At 33.0% G+C, this 14,219-nt stretch overlaps 2 protein-coding genes and 1 non-coding gene across 5 annotated transcripts in view; 2 read left to right on the forward strand and 1 right to left on the reverse strand.

Annotated features, from left to right (window-relative positions):
• Positions 1-14,219, forward strand: part of dlg1 (discs large 1) — a 95,854-nt gene that overhangs the window by 10,498 nt on the left and 71,137 nt on the right. The window lies entirely within an intron of this gene.
• TRNAV-AAC (transfer RNA valine (anticodon AAC)) lies at positions 4,380-4,452 on the forward strand. The gene has a single exon. It is a non-coding gene; the product is annotated as a tRNA-Val (tRNA).
• Positions 7,184-13,917, reverse strand: LOC139097976 (odorant receptor Or1-like). Of its 2 annotated transcripts, XM_070650041.1 has the most exons (11): positions 12,869-13,917; positions 12,552-12,762; positions 9,896-10,044; positions 9,697-9,828; positions 9,469-9,637; positions 9,286-9,351; positions 9,066-9,187; positions 8,387-8,591; positions 8,208-8,296; positions 8,043-8,115; positions 7,184-7,979 (listed from the first exon to the last, which is right to left on the reverse strand). In XM_070650041.1, exons 1-11 carry the CDS (start codon positions 12,886-12,888, stop codon positions 7,923-7,925), a joined length of 1,293 nt encoding a protein of 430 aa, XP_070506142.1. In that variant the 5' UTR covers positions 12,889-13,917; the 3' UTR covers positions 7,184-7,922. The 2 variants fall into 2 exon arrangements, with proteins under 2 accessions (XP_070506142.1, XP_070506143.1); XM_070650042.1 differs by lacking the exon at positions 12,869-13,917 and having other exon boundaries at positions 9,896-10,037; positions 12,552-12,652.

The raw sequence follows: 14,219 nt of genomic DNA on the forward strand, positions 1-14,219 counted from the left end.
TCGGATATCGTGTATCAAACGAAGCAGTTTGTTTTGGAATGTTTGCAATTTCTTTAGATGGGAAGCGGCAGCATTAGCGAAAATAGTACAGCCATATGTTAAGATTGGCCTTATATAAGACTTATAGATTCTGAGTTTCGAGTCTGTAGATGCAAAGGATTTTCTACTTAATAAACAATAGAGACTGGAGAAACTAGCAGCTCGGGCATTTTTGAGAACGTGGTCGATGTGTTGTTTGAATGTTAGTTTCTGGTCTAGGACAACGCCGAGATATTTCACTGACTGTTTCCAGGCGAACAACTGATTATTAAAGTGGATTGAGTCATTCGCAGAATATGTGATCATCTTTTGTGATTTCGAAAACATAATGAATTCAGTTTTGGAATCGTTAAGACTAATTTTCCAGTCGTCAAAGTAACGTTGCAAGGACTTCAATGTCTTAAGCAGTTCAGATTTGATTGGTTTCAACTTTTTCCAAGACATTTGAACGAAGAATGCAGTGTCATCAGCATAAAGTGCCAAATGACCCTTTCGTGGAATAGGGATGTCATTCAAATATAGGTTGAACAGGTGTGGAGCAATAATCGAACCTTGAGGGACTCCGGAGGTTACGTCAAATATAAAGGAGACTGCAGTTTGACAGCTAACATAAGCAGTGCGGTCACTCAAGTACGACTGAATAACTTTGATTAAATAAACTGGATAATTAAACAGCATCAATTTATGAATAAGTCCATCATGCCAAATGCTGTCAAATGCTTTTCGCAAATCCAGCAGCACCATTCCAGTGCTTTTGTTGTTGTTGAATCCGACTGACACATTTTCAGTGATTCTTAGAATTTGATGGACTGTAGAGTGATGAGAACGAAAACCGCACTGTTGATTGATCAATATACTATTTTCAGATTCGAAGTCATTCAATCGAGATAAAATAATTTTCTCAAAACATTTGCCTAAACAAGAGAGAAGAGAAATGGGACGAAAGTCTTCGGGAGACGTGCAATTCTGTTTACCTTTGAAGATTGGCATAATCTTGGCAACTTTCCATTCTTTCGGAAAGTAAGAGAGCTTCAAGCAAGAATTAAACAGTTTGGAACAAAGAGAGACAAATTCTGGGGCGCTACTTAGAAATTTTAACGCACAATTAGGAATATCATCACGACCTGAGGCTTTGCGCGGCTTTAAAGACTTTAAGACAAGCATTACCTCATCATCTGAAATTTGGTCATATGCTTGAGGACTTTCAGTACTGAGATTTTCGATAGAGTTACGGACTGTTGCATCAAGTTTTGAATTGGAATTGGTCGCGGCATTAAAGGAAGTTACGAAGGAATGAGCAAAGGCATTTGCTTTGTCCTTATCTGAGTAGTGGATCCCTGAACTGTCACTGAGAGGAGGAATTGAGCTTTTTTCCTTTTGAGCGACTTGACAAAACGAAAAAGAGAGTTGTCTTTGTAAGACAGTGAACTTAAATCATTATCAAAGTCAATCCTTCTTTCAAAAATGATTCGTTGTCTGATTTGACGGTTTAACAAATTCACTGAAGATCTAAAAGCTGGATCGTTTGAACGCTTGTACAAATTACGATAATGATTTCGACTTTTTATCATATTACTAACTAGTTGTGAAAATTTATAACGCAGTAGAAAAGATTTTTTCTTGGGGGAAGAGCTATTCAATGCAGATGTAATGGCTGCTGTGATGGATTCAACAGTTGAGTCAATAACAGGGGTCGAGGATAATTCATAAGAGGTTAAACATGAGATATTCGAAATGACAGAACGATGGAATTTTTTCCAATTAACTTTTGATAAGTTTATTTGATTTTTATCCATAAAATGACAATAACCTTCAAGGGAGAACATTATAGGCAAATGATCAGAGGATAATTGGTTTAGGACTTCAACGTTACTGATGGATGAGAAACTTTTAGCTACAACAAAGTCCACAGTAGACGGATCACCACGATATGGATATAACGTGGGCTCGTTTGGTTTGAAGATATGAAAGTTCAAATCATCAAGAATAGTAAGTAGATCGCATCCTTTACGGTCATTTGTAATGTTATTCCATTCGATGTTTTTACAATTAAAATCACCGGCCACTATATGTGGACCAGGTTGAGATAAGACATTTTTAAAGAAAGTTTTGGATTGTAAGCGAGTTGCCGAGGGCGAGCAATAAATGGAAGAGATTTTAACAGTTGAGTTAGCGAGATGTATTGATAAAGAACAAGATTCTGCATAATCAAATTGTATCTTCGAAAAAGCACAGTGAGGAATGTTAGAACGGATAAATATGGCCACCCCACCTCGAAATCTATCTGATCTGTATGAGCTAAATCCAGGAATATCAAAGATAATATCCTTGGTCAACCATGTTTCATTGATTAAAATAATGTCGATAGAAAGTCTATCGACCAATAAATAAAGTTCTGAGAACTTATTAAGCACTGAGTGTGAATTCCAACTGATGACTTTAAGAGCCATGATTGGAGAACGAAAAAGAAGAACAGTACTTCAGGAAAATAGATAGATGACCTTCTTGGTCTTTGCATGCACTAAGCTCATCAACCATGTTTACAAATGAGTCAATCGACTTGTCAATGCTCGGTATCGAGCAAAGTTTAGCTTGAGCTTGTGTAAGCCTCAAGAACAAATTTGAGCTTTGACTGATTTTATTGGAATCTCTGAGTTTTTGGGAAAAACTTACGTTCGAGTTACCAGGAGCCACAGCTGGAACGACCGCAGCAACACCAGAAGCGCCATCCCGATCAACAGCATAAGTTTCTTGAGATTGAAGACGTGGATACTGATCATCGAAGTTCAGGGGAACATGAAAGCGTTGAATAGCAGCTGAAGCTTGATTCATAGAATTTGATTTACGTTTCTTCATGTATTCAACATAAGCTGGACATTCAACATGATTTGATGTATGAGGACCGCCACAATTGCAGCACTTAGGGTCTCCTTCACGTGAGACTCTTGGGCATGCTCCAACTTCATGGGAATCAGCACATTTAACGCAGCGTGCCGGCAATCCACAATTTGCTGAGGCATGACCCCAATTTTGGCATCGGAAGCATTGCGTAACTTTCTTGTTGGACTTCTTTACGACTTCCCATCTCACGATAATTCCGTCAACGTGTTTGTGAGAATGGTTGAGCAAATTGATATTGATCGAGCTGTCAAAATGAACTAAGAACCAAACGTAATTATCCTTACGAATGAAATCAGTCACCTTCAATGCAGGGACATCTGAAGCTTGGAGTGCCGCGAGTATGTCTTTACACGACGCATCATAAAACCCTTTCATAAGGAAGTAAGTTGGCTTATCTGCTGGATCAGTGAATGTATGATATCCAATTTGCTGGATTTGTAGCTTGTTGATCAGCTTCTTCTTGTCATCAATGCTGGCACATAAAACTTGTGTGGAATTGGCTCCTCTTACCTTACATAAAGGAACAGAAGTGAACTCGATTGAATGTAATATATTCTTAACAACTTGAATGTTATTTTTGATAAAAACTGGCTTTACAGAATTTCGGGGCACCGGATCTTGGACATGATGCACTTGTGGTGCTTGTGACGGCAACTGAGGTGATACGTCTGCTTGAAAATGCGCACGAATGTCAGTTTTACTCTTCTTCGGCTTGGCAATTTTTCGCAAAATTGGCGAAATTGATTTTTTCCGTTTATTTTTCCCTCTCGAACTCATCCTTCACTAGAGCTCGATAGCGTACCGAATAAATTAACTAAACTGCACTATTTATGTCTAATTAGACTCTTTTAATCACTATAATTAATTAAAAATTTATTTAAAAAAAATTTTTGTTGTTTACGTTACACAGGGGCAAGCCACACTAATCACTGAATTACTGACACTTTTTGTTGACCACATAAAGTAGTTGAAACTTTTCAGCATTAAAATATTTAAGTAAATTACCATAAATTAGCTAATTTATTAGAGATTATGGAATTTGGGAACTTAATCTTGTTATGGTTCAGTGACATTTGAATACGGCAGAGCAGTGATGAGTTACCTGTATGTCACGGCACACTAGTGGTCCGCCAATGTTTCTGAAATTGTCAAAAACCGTATGGCATGTGCGGTTTCGATAGACCCTTACCACCTTCGTGTGTCGCGGAACACAGGTTGACCACCGCTGCATTAGAGCAAATTTTAAGCAACAAGAGAGAATGTTGAGAGATTTTTAATGATCGCAATTGCGTAGATGTAGAGCAAATAATTGTAATAAAAACCAGTTTGTTGATTTCTTTCCAATTTTTTTCTTCGTCATGCAGACTTAAATAGTGGCTATTTCAAAACTTTATTCAACAAAGTATAATCGGCTGTGGTCGATTGTCTTGAGTACAGTGGTTTTCGTAGTGTAGGGGTTATCACGCGAGTCTAACACACTCGAGGTCCCCGGTTCGAGACCGGGCGAAAACAGTAATTCTTTTTTTTGCAATTTTTCATCTTGAAAGGCATAATTAAAGCCCCAGAAATTATTTTTTTTTGCAACATCCATCAGTTCCTTCATGCTCAAGAGTTCTTTTTTTCATCAGCAAAAAAAAAATATTCATTTCTTTAGCAATTCATCAAGTTCACCTACTTTTTTCTATTTCTGCATAAAAGCATAAATTTTCACTTCCATCATCATAAGAAAATGAGAAACGGGAGGAATTAAAGAAAAAAAAAATAAATATGTAGAATAAGAGGCGATAACATTTAATGTACCATTAAGATAGTACACAGCAAGCAAGAAAGTGTTTATTGAAACGTGCTCTTTACATTTATGCACTCTCGTGTAGATTTTTTTCCTTTAATCCTTTTTATTTTCCTTCATTTTCTATGTCATGAAATTTTACGAGCTATTGAAAAATGAATGAGGTGAAATTACTGTCGACTAAAATCGATGATCCATTCAGAAGGAAGCATTAAAGATGGGTGGGGTGGATGTGATTATTGAAGGTATTAAGGTCACTAGTCACAAATGTGGCAGTGTTTCTGGATGTTGTTATTGTTTTTGATGATTCCGATCTCAAATAATCTGTTTAGTGCAGTTCTAAGGCAGATGCTGTTAAAACGTACATTAATAATTTAAATTATATATTTTACATAGTTGAACACCCCTTTTTATTACAAATCAGTCTGTTTCTGATCACTGAAAAATAAACATTGTTGTTATTAATAATATCAATCTAAAATTGACAATTAAGTGCTGTTCCAAGACAGCCACAAAGCATCAAAACTTCCTTACTTATCCATCAACATTCCAAGATCTAAATAATCAAATAATAATCATTAAGAATGAAGATAAGAAGCAAGAAAATTATTCTCTTTTGTGGGTCATGTCTCGCAGTACTTGAGCATGTGCTCATAGCTTACGATTATAGTAACTGCACAAAAGCCAATGAGTAGCAAGACAAATGGTTTTTGTAGAGACAGAATTTTGCATTCAAAAAGATTTATTGTCTTCATCCTTTGTTGCAATATTAGATTTTCAGCTATATTTTGGTATGGTTCACCATACCAAGTGAGGTATGTCGGTATGCTGTGCTTACCGCAACGTAGTTTCAGCTCTAAAATCGAAATTTTTATGGATCATAAAAAAGAACATTTTTTTGCAAATTAACTTATTGGACTGTCATAAAATGCAGCTCAAGGCTAAAGACTTAATCTAATTAAGAAATCGTTTATTGTTGTAACTCTATTAGTTTAGTAAGGTATCGTGATTTCGTCTATTCTCTGTTGACATATAATTTATTGGTCAAATTGAAATAATGTGCTTGAAAATGCCGTATGAAGATAAGCTAATGATTGATTTATATTAAGGCATGTTATTGAACAATTAAGGGAATTGGCTCAGTCATTTGACGGTGAGTTTTTCGTTAAATAAGCAAAATTATCATTTTGTGTATTTTTAGGATGAAAACCTTACAACAGTTTTGAAAATTCAAGCATTTGTAAAGCTTTGATTTAAATTTTAATCTTCATTAAAAATTGAATAAAAACATTACAAATGTATGAATGTTTTAAACTGTTGTAAGGTTTTCAGTTTCAAAAATATTTTTTACAACGGATTTGTCGTTGAAATTTCTTCTTTTTGGCAAATTTTAAGCTTTAATCCTCAATTCTCGGCTGTTTTCACACAATAAATAAATTTATTTCTTCGAACAACAACTACTGCCTCTTTTCAACCAATATTTCATCAACAAAAGCAAAAAAAGAAACAATTCTAAACAAAATTCAATACAATTTCAGAGGAAGCAAAAGCACACAAAATAAAAAAAAATCGAATAAGCAGACAAATAAATGCACAAAATATGAATAGTAAATAAGAAAAGAAAATAGAAACATTTATTTTCCTCACTTTTTGAATATAATTTTCATTTCATTTTCTATTTTCACTTATGAAACAAAAAAAAAATTGCTTTAAAAATAGAAAAACACAAAAAATTGAATTTTTGCTACAAAAAAGCAATTCCTCGTCACTAACAGAACAGAAGCAGAAATTATTTTGTAATTTTTATTCATTCTCTATTTAAACGTTTGTTGTTTTGCCACAAGATATAACAATATTAATGATTATGAGCCAAAAAAAAAAATTTGAAATTCTATATCCATGGATAGAGCAAAAGGAAATAACAGAATTCATAATGTATTAAATGAGGCACATAATGCATTCTTTTGTCGATAAATTTAAGGCCGTTTAGAATCACAATGTTATTTATTATTCAATCTAAGATGTGAAATGGAACTGCTTTTAACAAATCTTCTTGTTTTGTTGAATTTCATTGACATTGAGAAAGCTAAAGACGAATTTAATTGCTCAGATTAATTCTTATTGGGGAAGGAAGGTTAAGGTCACATTGGAATTGCAAAAATAAACCATTAAGAATCTAGTTAGAAATTTAAATTTGGATTATTTATGAGAAAATTTAAATATGAAAAATACGTTACCATTTTCATTTGCTAACTATGATAAAGTCATAAAGTAGGCGACGGCAATAGCCCCATCTAAAATCTTTTCAAATGGTATTCCTTCATAAAATTCGCTTTAAAAAATTCAAATCTGAAAATTCCGTTAAACAATATTTATTTAAAAATTATTTATTATCAACAAAATAAACATTGTTTACGTTGAAAATTCACACATTAAAATCGCCTGCTATGATCATACATATTGAAAGCAATTAGCAGAAACAAGAATGTCTGGTAATTGTAAAATATATTTCATTAAAAAATCTTCATTTCAATAAATTTGAAAATCTGTTTTGGATATGTCTATTTGAGCAGCATGAGTTTCAATTTATTAACTCTGACAGACTGCTTTTAATTGAATCACACAGTTTCATTAGTATTAATTTTTCTCATTTAATTCGACTATGCATGACGAGGAACGAAAACTTTTGTAAAAGCATCGATAGTTTTATGCTGGAGAAAATCAATAAATTGATGCTATTTTTATCACAATCCCGCTCATTAGCATACATAGATGATATTACCATGTTACATAATGTACAGGGAGACAAAAGCTGTGAATATACATGCACGACTTTTCGACTTTTACATACAAACAAATGGAAATTAATGTTTTCAACTTCTCGTCTAGAACTATGTGAAGTTCCTTGCCAAGCATTTCAACATTAATGGATTGTAAGTAGAATGGAGATGAGTGCAATAGAAGAAAAAAAATTATCTTGTTCATATCCGGTGCAGTGCTTTTTGCATTTATTATGATATCATTGTTGTGTACATTTGTGAACTTAATCCTTTCTCAATGATGCTTGAGAAAATGTGCAGCGTCTGCCATGTGTCATTTTATTTATACTTTAATTTTGTCGACTGTTTCTTTCAAATATCTTTTAGTGCTGTTGACTGTATGTACTAAATAGCAATATCTGATAATGTTTTGTTTATTTGTTCTGCATGCTGTTCAGAACAGCAAAGTATGAGTAAGATGACTTCATGATCTGAAAATAGACATTAAAAACAGAAGTAAAGCTGTAAGTTCCAAAATAAAATGAATGTCTTACGCCCATAAATATCGGCAAACTTAGATGAACTTCAAAAATGGCCCCAGCAGATAAATAGATGTCCTTAGATGACCTATGAGTTTATATATCGATTGGATACAGTTGAACAAATCGAAAATACATTTAATGTCCCTCGAGAAATTTAAGCAATCATGAAAAATTTACCTCTGCATGAAAATCAGCAATGCCTTAGCTGTATTTCGATCAAAGGATTGAAAATTGGAGAAATATGCTTGCTCAGTTAATCGATAAGACTATTCAGTTGAGAAAAGAATAAAAGATTATAAGAAGTAATGTTAAATGATGTGAATTCATGCTCGTATTTCTATGTTCTAACAAATTACCGAATAAATCACTTCATTGCCTATCCAACAGAAAAGTAAGATTTGAGTAACCATTGTTAATAAGTAGGAAACAGATGAAGAAGCAGCGCCAATATTGTCTATCTGTTGGACCAATAAGAAACATGTCATGCAAATTATAACGGTCGATGCCACCATTTGTGCGAAAATTGGACCCTTAAAGATGTCTTTAATTTCAGCACAGAATCTGGAATTAATGATGCAAAAATATTAAGTAGGCATTGGGGGTGATTTTGAGCATTTAGGAGATCATTGGAATAAGCTTTTGGGTTAGAATAAGTAAATGGAATATAAAACTGTTAAGAATATGTCAAATGTCGTTTAATATTCAAATATAATACAACTAGTTGATTTTCCCCTTTCATAGTTGTTGACCCCTTCATACAAATATTTTAGTCAGTTTTCTAATTTCAAACAATAAAAATCATTCTTATTTAAATTCGTAAGGAAGTTCTTTAATTATACTAAATAAGCATCGTTGCTTTATCTTCTCAACAGATCCAGTGATTAAATTCAATCTCAAGATGTAAAGTAAATCCAAAAATTCTTAAAGCATTTCCCAAAATCATAAAAAACGTCAGAATGAGATGGCAAAAATGCCTAAAACATCATATTTCACAAGAATCTGTAAATCAGGCAGTCAGATGCAGTCAATACTCACTTCAATATTTCTTCATGATAAATAATGCATCGAATGACTTCACCATAATTTTCTCCATGCTTCCGTTTTAAAGCACTGATTTGCTTATTTATTTCAATCATTCGTTCATCATCGTGCATAATCTATGTATGTTGATAATAATACATAAAAAGCTCTTGTCAAACTATTGCATTATATAATATTTTCATGTAGCTTGTTCCAATTGATTATTCATACTCACAATGGCTGACTGATTTTTAAGTATTTTTAAGTCCTTTTTAATGCTCTCACCATTATCGTATCCAATCTACAATGTATACAATGGCAGTGGATGGAGAGGAAAGAGAATTACAATAAAAAAATTGTGTTCAAATGTGCTAAAAATAGCAAGGAATTAAAAGCTGTATGTTCCTGACTAACATACTTTTTTCAATTGAATACCAAGTCGTTGTACTTGGCCATTAGCATGCGATATCATCGATGATGCGAAGGTGTCAGTTGAAACATTAAAGCTAGCGGACATGACAATTCCATAGATTTGATAAAAGTAAGTCATTCCAAATACAATAGGATTTTCGATGCTGAATGGATACCTGGAAGTAAAGGAAGCGTGGTCAAAATTCGTGTGAATTCAAATGGAAATTCAGTTTACCAAGCTACAATCGGTAAATGCAATTCTTCTTCCAAGAACGGCATGATTGCCCATGAGGCTATTGTTATAAGCGCAGGAACCAAAAATGCCATGCCAAACACAAAAGTCAATATCATCGATTCTTTAATTACACTAGATTAATAAATATTACATGGAAAAATGTATCGAATTATCAGAATTAAGTTTGGAAATTACTCACGCATCTTCCTCATCATCCTTCGGACGAAATAATGTGCTTCTTAAAAGCTTTTCACATGCTCTTATTCTATGTCTATTTCTGTAGAACATCTCGACCTTGTAAATTAATGCAATTTGCGTCAATAGCAGAAAGAAACCTTCGGCTACATCCTTAATATTGGATAGGAAGAACAAATTGTTAAAAAATTTATGAGGAACTGAAATACGTCATCAATCAAACATGAAGATATGTTCTTAAGATCCTTATTAGCTGCGATAACACGATTAAGCTACTTATGATTTACTCGATGTGGATTAATGAGTTTAATTTGAGGGTTCTTGTTGATTTTTTCATTTATTTAATGACAATTTGCATCTATGGCTTATCTAATCATCAAATATGCATTTAAACTAAGCACTTGACTTACAGTTATCTCAAAAAACAGAGATAAGCTCTAAAACAAATACAAATCGTGAAATTCGATAACTTCCATTCAGACCACTTTAATATATCACTAATCCACAATAAGATGATTATCAAGGGGGAGGAACTTACATTTTTTTCATGAAAATGCATGTGAATGCATGTAAATGCATGTGAATGCATGTGAATGCATGAAAATGCAGGTAAATGCAGGTAAATGCAGGTAAATGCAGGTAAATGCATGTACATGCATGTGGATGCAGGTGCCTTAGAAAATGAAGCAATAGATCGGAACTGCCTCGATTTTCCTATAGATGGGTGAAAAATTACCGGAAAAACCGATTTCGCTTCAATTTTCTTATTCATGGATAAAAACCAGACGGTAAAAACTAGTAAATTGGTGTTTAAAAGTAGTATTGAAAAATATAGTAATATTTCGAAAAAGTCGAATTTCGCCTAGATTTTGATGAAAATTCCTCAGAAAAACCGAATGTTTTATTAGTTTTCTTTATTGCCACGTCAATCGAAGCTTGACCTATCCGCTTAACCTGATCCCTTAAATATGTACCAAGCAAAGCTTGGCCTAATTTCAATTCTTTTTAGGGCACGGTATGAATATATCAACATGAGGCTTCTAACCAATAAACTAGTTGGTGCTGGATGTTACTGGATTTTAGTTTTTGTATACAATAGATCTCGAAATTAATGGATCTTATCATTATACTGTAAAATTGACTTGGATACACTTTGATGTTTTGCATCAGAGTTATTACGTATCGATTTGCTATCATAGGCAAAAATCCATCATAGACATTACCTATATAAAATATATTTGCCTCGTTGTAGGTTTGTCTAGCCAAAGGCAATACCTAGGAAAAGGCACTACCTAGCCAAAGGTAATAGTTTTTGCCTAAAAATTACCTGTAATAGTTATGCCAATGCCTAGGCAAACCTAGCGTAGATTTGAGAAGGCACATTCTCGTTTCTACAAAAAAAAACATTAGATATCTACTCAAATCTTCACTAGGTTTGACTAAGCATAGGCATACCTATTATAGGCAGGTCTATATAAAGGCAAAAACTATTGACTTTGGCTAGATTGTGTCTTTGCCTAAGTATAGTCTTTGCCAAGGCAAGTCTAGGCAAATTTGTTTGCTTATCTATAGGTAATGCCTAGACAAAGTCAAAAGATAACATGATACAGCCAGGCATCTATTCACAGGCATCTATCTGACAACTCTGTTATGTATTTAAGTATTCGATGATCATGAATGTTCCTGGATCATATTATATAGTGAGCTTATGTAAAATGGTTCTGGATGTCATTGAAATATAAACATAGTATGATTACAAAAATGTGCATGCTCAATTATATTGAATGAGTATAATCATGAACACGCTCATTTAGGTGATTATGCTCATTGTTTGTTAGGGACAGTAACACTGGATGTTGTTGGATAATAGTTTCAATCTATACCGAACAATTTCATCGGTCTTATAAGATCTAGTACGATCCTGGATCATTAATTTCTTCAATACATAACCTATAAGACAATTTTACAGAATAATAATAAGACTCAGCAACTTTTAGAACTATTATGAACAAAAACTAAGACCCAGTGACATCCAGCGCGAACAAATAGAGCATAATAAATCTATGTAACATCCAGAATCCTCGACTCTTTAATCTATGGACATCTAGGCTCATTATAAACAAAGAGATGATATTTAATAATGAACAAAATCACATACATTTACCGGTTTTTTGAGTATACATATATGTATATTTTTTTGCATAATGTACGCATATAAATATATATTCACCAAATCTTAATCTACAGTGAAAAAATTCTCAGAAAAGACGAAATTTGAACTAATTTTCTCATAAGGGGAAAATAAATCTTCAGAAAAGTCGAATTTTGTCATTTTTTTTTTTGAATCACTAGGTTATTAAACCATAAAAAAAATCAAATTTCGGCTCCATTTAGTTACCAGAGTGTAAAAAAATCTTGGACACATTATCAAAAAGTTTTCAGGATGCATATATCCGTTAAAAATCCAGTTTTATCAAAATGCATGTAAATGCAGGTAAATGCATGTGAATGCATGTGAATGCATGTAAATGCATGTAAATGCATGTAAATGCATGTAAATGCATGAAAATGCATGTAAATGCAGGTAAATGCAGGTAAATTTTTAAGTTCCTCCCCCTTGAGTATTATCGGATATAGTTGATATCACATAAGTTACTCACCGTCATATCCTCAACATCTTTAAAGAACATGATTTGCGTCAGTGTATAGATCCAGAGGAAAAATCCTCGATAAAAATACGACCATAATGTGTACAATGTCCGAATCAATTTATTTTCAGTCTCAGGTGCCCATAGACCGAGTCTTTTCAATAGCCACAACTGTAAAAAGAACGATTCTGCGGGTTTTTTGGGATTTACTGGACCAACAAATCTACAATGCGGACGAATTGAGATAAAAATAAATTTTCCTAATTAAATTATGTCCAAAAATGCACAGGATGAAAAACAAAGTTTTAAGGCAAAAAAAAAATCCTCACAATTTATACAATAACTCCATAATAATTTGTTATTTTATGTCAGGATAGAAAGCACAACCGTAAAATTGAAAGTTTTCTCAATGTTTGTGTTTTTAAACCTCATATGCGGTAACTTTTATAGTTCCATGTCTTGTGTAAGTCATCCTTTTTTTATTTTATTTAGAAAATATGAATTGTAGGCAGGTAAAACATTTTGCATATTTCATAAGATCCATCCAATCCCTTTTGTTTGTGTCCTTTCTGGTTAATATATTGGACATTCTAGCAACTTTATAGCACTTCTGTTTCTCTTGTTTCTGTCTATTTTCATCCAAAATAAATTATAAAATTCTCAAAAAATTTGTTCTTACAGGCAGAACTAAGGAATGGCAATAGACTTTCATGGCAAATATTAAATAATTAACTGCAAATCTTGTACATTCAATTAAAATTCTCACGCCCATTTTTACACGCTATAATTATTGTTCCTTGTCCTTTCTCACGAAAGTAAATGTTGAGGAATAAGGAATGGAATCAGGTGTTGCGGATTTATTACAGGAACATAAAGTTTTATTGCAATTACTTAGTCTAAATAACTTCATTAAGTAACGAACTTTCAAAATTTAAATTTTAACGGTTTTTAATTTTTCAAATTAAAACTTTCACGCCCTTTAATTTTAAAAATTTGTTCTTTAACGGACTTTTATATGAAAACGACTCCTTGCTAAACCCTGGCTTTCTTAAGAATTCAAGCCTAAAGCATAACAAATAAGTATTGTTACAAAATTCTTTATGTCGTGTAAACAGAGGACATGAAACACAATTAACACAAAGGTTTTATAATAGCTGATTTATAGATTTTTAACCGTCAATTAGTTGCATGCTATTGCTAGCCACAACATTTTTACCAAGAATATCTTAAACGACAGGAAGTAATCAACATAAAACAACGCATTATTTGTATTAGCAGTGAAAATTACTTCAGGAAAGGCAATTTTGGTTCTTTTAGGGGAAAATATCCCTAAAAATTCTTAAATCCTTAAAAGACTTGATTCCAATAAATTTGAAAATCTGTTTTGGATATGTCTATTTGAGCAGCATGAGTTTCAATTTGTTAACTCTGACAGACTGCTTTTAATTGAATCACACAGTTTCATTAGTATTAATTTTTCTCATTTAATTCGACTATGCATGACGAGGAACGAAAACTTTCTGTAAAAGCATCGATAGTTTTATGCTGGAGAAAATCAATAAATTGATGCTATTTTTATAACAATCCCGCTCATTAGCATACATAGATGATATTACCATGTTACATAATGTACAGGGAGACAAAAGCTGTGCATATACATGCACGACTTTTCAACTTTTA

The sequence above is a fragment of the Chironomus tepperi genome, unplaced genomic scaffold (assembly GCF_022539635.2).
Source record: "Chironomus tepperi strain 1889 unplaced genomic scaffold, CSIRO-AGI_Ctep_v1 contig_445, whole genome shotgun sequence".
Classification (NCBI taxonomy): domain Eukaryota; kingdom Metazoa; phylum Arthropoda; class Insecta; order Diptera; family Chironomidae; genus Chironomus; species Chironomus tepperi.

Coding starts and splice junctions, on each gene's coding strand:
- LOC139097976 (XM_070650041.1), bottom strand. CDS start 12,888: ATGGAGTTATTGTATAAATT. Junction 10,045..12,551: donor AAGATGTTGAGGATATGACG/GTGAGTAACTTA, acceptor TCCAATATTAAG/GATGTAGCCGAAGGTTTCTT. Junction 9,188..9,285: donor TTAAAAATCAGTCAGCCATT/GTGAGTATGAAT, acceptor CAACATACATAG/ATTATGCACGATGATGAACG.